General features: G+C 36.5%; 1 protein-coding gene across 1 annotated transcript in view; it reads left to right on the forward strand.

Moving 5' to 3' along the window:
* The window catches only part of AQR (aquarius intron-binding spliceosomal factor), a 52522-nt gene extending 47959 nt beyond the window's left edge, over positions 1 to 4563 (forward strand). Inside the window, exons 33-35 of the mRNA XM_010007747.1 lie at positions 144 to 318; positions 1401 to 1514; positions 4231 to 4563. Of these exons, the coding sequence (XP_010006049.1) occupies positions 144 to 318; positions 1401 to 1514; positions 4231 to 4476 (535 nt within the window). The 3' untranslated portion in view covers positions 4477 to 4563. The remainder of the gene's footprint in view (positions 1 to 143; positions 319 to 1400; positions 1515 to 4230) is intronic.
* The last annotated feature ends 268 nt before the right edge of the window (positions 4564 to 4831 follow it).

Raw genomic sequence — 4831 nt, forward strand, 5'->3', positions numbered from 1 at the left:
GAAAAAAAATAAAGACAAAATGGTATTTTAGCACATGATTTTTGTATTTGCTTTACTTAAGGCTTCTGTATGCTTCTAGTTACTTTTATTGCAACTATGTCATCAATGAAAATGAGATGTATTATTTTGTTTGTTTTCTAAAGGGATGTCCGACGATTAGTTGTTGCCATGTCAAGAGCCAGGCTTGGGCTTTATATCTTTGCAAGGGTATCATTGTTTCAGAACTGTTTTGAGCTAACTCCGGCTTTCAGCCAACTCACAGCTCGGCCACTTCACCTCCATATTGTTCCTACAGAATGTTTTCCAACAGCAAGACAGGTAGGAACAGCTGCTCTGAATTTTTCTATTTGTAATGAGTGGGTGTTTGCCCACTTTTTTTGAGCAGACTATAAGAGGTGGAACTCTCTTGTCTGTTAAACCAGTGCCTCTTGGTTGGTTATGTCCCTGGAGTTAACTTTTATCATGATACACACTACCTGTTTTTAATTGGTTTTTTTAAAAAAAAAAATAGTTATCAATGTAGCTCTGTTGTGCCTGCTTTTTCTCGAAGTTCTGCCTATGTAAGTGATTCTCTATTTTTCTTTTATAAGTAGTGAGTTTTAAATGTGTCACATATTTTTGGTCTTGATGTTTGCAAAATGTGATTTTGCAAAAAAAAGAAAAGGCACCCAAGGCTAATCACTTCTTATTAAAAAAAGTAAAATTGTGTTTGTCCAAGTAATTCAGATAACCAATTCACTTCTTTTTTCAATTTGGTCCAGAATTGCGAAACAGTTTTGTTTCTGAGCTAGGCTCGTAAGTACAAAAATATAATTTGGAATACTGTGCTAGATCTTTAGGGAGAGGCTTGAGTTAAGCATTGAAGCATGTGACACAAAGCAAGATGCTAAATGAAGACATGGAAGAGCATATCTGCTCCTCTTCCTGGAGCTTTGAGAAGGGGTGCCTTCAAAATTCAGTTACAGGTCTTTCCCAGATTTAAGTGCTGTTGATGAGTTTTGGAGGGAGCCCTTCAATTGAAACTTTGAGGTCCAACTGTGCAGCAAAGAATGCAGTGTGTATGGTCAGCAAATGTGAGCAAGATGGAGCCAGGCAGCAGTGGACAAGTATACGATTTGTGCCTTTATGTTAAATGACTCAAGTCCAAAATGTACTGTATGCACCAGAACCCAGCCTTTCCATTTGAAATTTCTTTATTGGGCTTCAGTATCATGATTAATCCAGCTCCCCAAAATGTAGGACATACACTTCCTGTCTGTCCAAATAATTTACCTGTTGTTTTTTTTTTTAAAAGCATTACTTAATTTCTTGGCATTTGTTTCCTAGTATGATTAAATAACCTTTGAATATTGGTTGTCTTGCTTTGCTTGCTGAATGTCTTCTTTTTCTACCTTCCTTAGAATGGAGAAAGACCATCTCACCAAATACATGTTATTAAGAACATGCCTCAGATGGCTAACTTTGTGTACAATATGTATATGCACATGATACAGAGTACACGCCACTATCAACAGGTAAGGACCTTTTAAAAATAAAATTGATTTTTATTACAAGACATGAGATGTTCCTGTACATTTAAAATTCAGGAAGGTTTTATGACTGGGAGTGAGACTACTGAGGTCTTTCAAACCTTTAGTAGCAAGAGCTGCATCTTTTAGTAATTTAAGGCCCCCAAACCAGCAGTAATTGATGCTGAGTGTTAGACATGGTTCTGGGCCCAAAAATTCCTCATTAATACATAAAAACTACCCTATACAGTCTTAGCTTCAAGTAAACTTGTGTGTTATGTTTCAGGTAAGTGCAGCTAGTGGTATTATATCTCCACTGACTGCACAGTGCAATCATGTTTTGTAGTAGAGGTTTTTGTTATAAGCCTTCAGTGTACAGAAAGACCAGATCAAGTCTTGGAATCATTTTAACCATGTTAGCTCACTGCATTATCCAGACTGGTTAGCAGCTGTAGTGTTTTTATTCTGGGGCATTTTATTTTCAGCACTAGTTCAGCACCAAGCAAAATAAAAATGGGCTTGGAATCAGTTGTAGATGCTTTCTCACTTCCGTACCTCATTTTGTCAGTGTTTAACCCTGAAGCAGAATTTAGAACCCAATAGAAACACCATGCCTTCCTATGTATGTGAGCAGAGCTTTAACATAGTTTAGATGGATGCTGAACAGAAAGCTGCCTTTACTCAGCATACTTGCTTCAGTAGATGTCTATAGGTGTTGATAGTAAATTTAGAGGTCTTAAATGCTACCCCTCAATTGCATCAGCTTTCACTTAATGTCCGAGGTGTATCATGATTATATTACTTAAAATTTAGTCATTCATGGTACTTGGAAGTTCCCTTGCTGGTTTTTGCTCTTCTGAAAGTTTCCCAAAAGTGGAAAAAATTATGTAAAAGGATACTACTCACTCTTGTGTTAGCTGGCTGTGGGAAGACAGTGTGTGTGGCTCTCAGTTCTTGAACAGATTAGTCTAGAGTGCTTGTTTGTGGGACCTAGGTTCTGTTCGTTCTGTTCTTTAATACAAGGACATTTCACTGTCACCTCCTCTTTCTTCCTTCTTCCAGTGACTGTTTCATCTAATATGGAACAGTGTTATCAGTAGGGATCAGAACCCAAAACTCCTTTAACTGAATGTCAGACTTGCAGATAGAAAATATGTTTTCCTCTGCAGTTCTTATCCAGTGAATCTTAGATTTTTTTTTTAATTAATTTTATTTATTTATTCTGGGAAGCATAGTTTCAGCCCAGTTTGAAGCATTTTGGCTACTCACAAAAAGCCAGGTGGACGGGGTATTTTCTCACTGTTTTGAAGAAGTGCTCATATTACCTGTCTGCTGGAAAGAAAAGGACAAAGAGAAAGAAGAATGACACTACTCACATCTCCTCTTCTTGTAGCTGTATTTCTTTTTTAAAGTAGTGAAAACTCACATTGCTTTGTTAGAAACCCTACAGGGACATGACAAGGCTTGTTTTGGAGCCAGCATGTCAAGTATAGCTGGAGATCTCTCAGCCGTGCCAATCGTATGTAATGAAGACTCAGTGGACTGTGATGTTGGTTGCATTCAGATTCAAATGAATTGCCCTGTCAAAACTGAGAAGTGTGTATGTCCTGAAAAGCAGATGGTAGTATCTAAATATTACCAAAAAATAAGTTTGCTTGACATCTTAATCAAATATGGCCCTGAGCTTTCTGCTAATACCAGTTACTCTTTTTAGCATTCCCATGTTACCCATTGCTAGCTAAAACTAGTTACAAAACTGCTGGTTTCCTGCTGTGGCAATGAATCATATTCCCTTTGTAGAAGAAGCCAAAAAAACTGCAAAACTTAAGAGAGGAGGTTTAGTGAGCTTTCTTTTCATTAAAATTCTTCACAATATTCCAAGGAAATATTCATCAAGTCATTAAATAACATTAGGCTACAAGAAGTAAGAATGTTTCTTTATAGCCTGAAGTTGTACAGCATTCATACTCTACTGCTTGCAGCATTCTTGGTATTTTTTTTCCCAAAGTCTGTATTATGGCTACCATTGTTACTTACTGAGTTTTGCAAACTATGATTTTGGTTGTGAGCAAAACACTTTGAATATACTAAATCACTTTTCCAGAAGTACTATGTGAAAAATTTCGAAGCGTTGCTTTTACTCTTACTGCAATTTGTGTTGTTACATGCTTACAGCTGTGGGTGAAACTTGTGTAAGTAGAGATAGAGGTCACATAGCATTTCGTAAGATGTTTCAAGGGGAAATTACTGGAATGAGTTGTTAAAGACAAGCCTGTGAAAGGCCTCAAAAAGCAAGTTAAATTTATCTAGCAGTTTGAAATGGTAATAGATGAGATTACAGTAGAAATGTTCTTATTGCTCCAAGTAGGGATTTACTTGTCAATTACTTGTCTAGCTGTTTGGGATTATAAAATGCGTTTGCTATCCTTGAGTGTGAAATTAAGAGTCTTTAAAGCATCTTTTTAGACAAAAAATGTGCCTAATGAGACCTTTGTGTCAACCAAGATTATTATTTTTTTTTATTTTATCTAGGAGTTAACTGCCTACAAATGATTAGGGTTTTTCCATTTTAGTGCTTCAAAATTTTGAGTCTTTGTTGTTAACTTGTTATATAATGCAAAATCCTACATATACAGTGAACCAGTCAAGCTGAAATAGGAATAAGTGCCCAAGTAGATGTATTTGTTGTAAAAACTGAAATACTTCCTTTTTCATCATCTAGCGTTTACTGCCCCCACCTGCTATGGTTGAAGAAACTGAAATGACTCAAATTCAAGAGACTGAAGTAGAAGGTGAAGTGCAAGGCGTACAGGAAGATGCAGAAGAAGAAAATAAGGTAGGGGAAGAAACTGCAAAGGAAGGAGAATTGAAAGTGGCCAGCGTGGATGAACATCGAACAATGCCAGAACATCCTGGAAGAGACAGTGACAGTGGAGACAGTGAACCTGAGAATGAGACTGAAAAGTGATGTTTATCCTCTACGTGTTTTGGAAAATGGATGGGGGAAAAAAGCCTGTTAGAAATATAAATTCTGTTTTTATATTACCTTTTTTAAATGGTTGCCTGTGTAATGTGACCTGTTCCATATATTGTTCAGTGAATACTTTGTGGACATACAAAATGTTTTCCAGACATTTTCCTGAGTTCTTGTCAGTATCTGTAAACTAATTTGTTTAATGATTTCAACTGATACACAGTTTCTTTTTCAGAAATTTTTCAGAAAACATGCTTTTTATACCAGTTTTGAATACATGACCTTTAATTCAGTCACTGAGTTAACCATTAAACTTCACTGAGTAGCTATACACGATATTAGTCAGACA

This window comes from Chaetura pelagica, unplaced genomic scaffold (assembly GCF_000747805.2).
Source record: "Chaetura pelagica isolate M959 unplaced genomic scaffold, ChaPel_1.0 scaffold70, whole genome shotgun sequence".
NCBI classification, from domain to species: Eukaryota; Metazoa; Chordata; class Aves; order Apodiformes; family Apodidae; genus Chaetura; species Chaetura pelagica.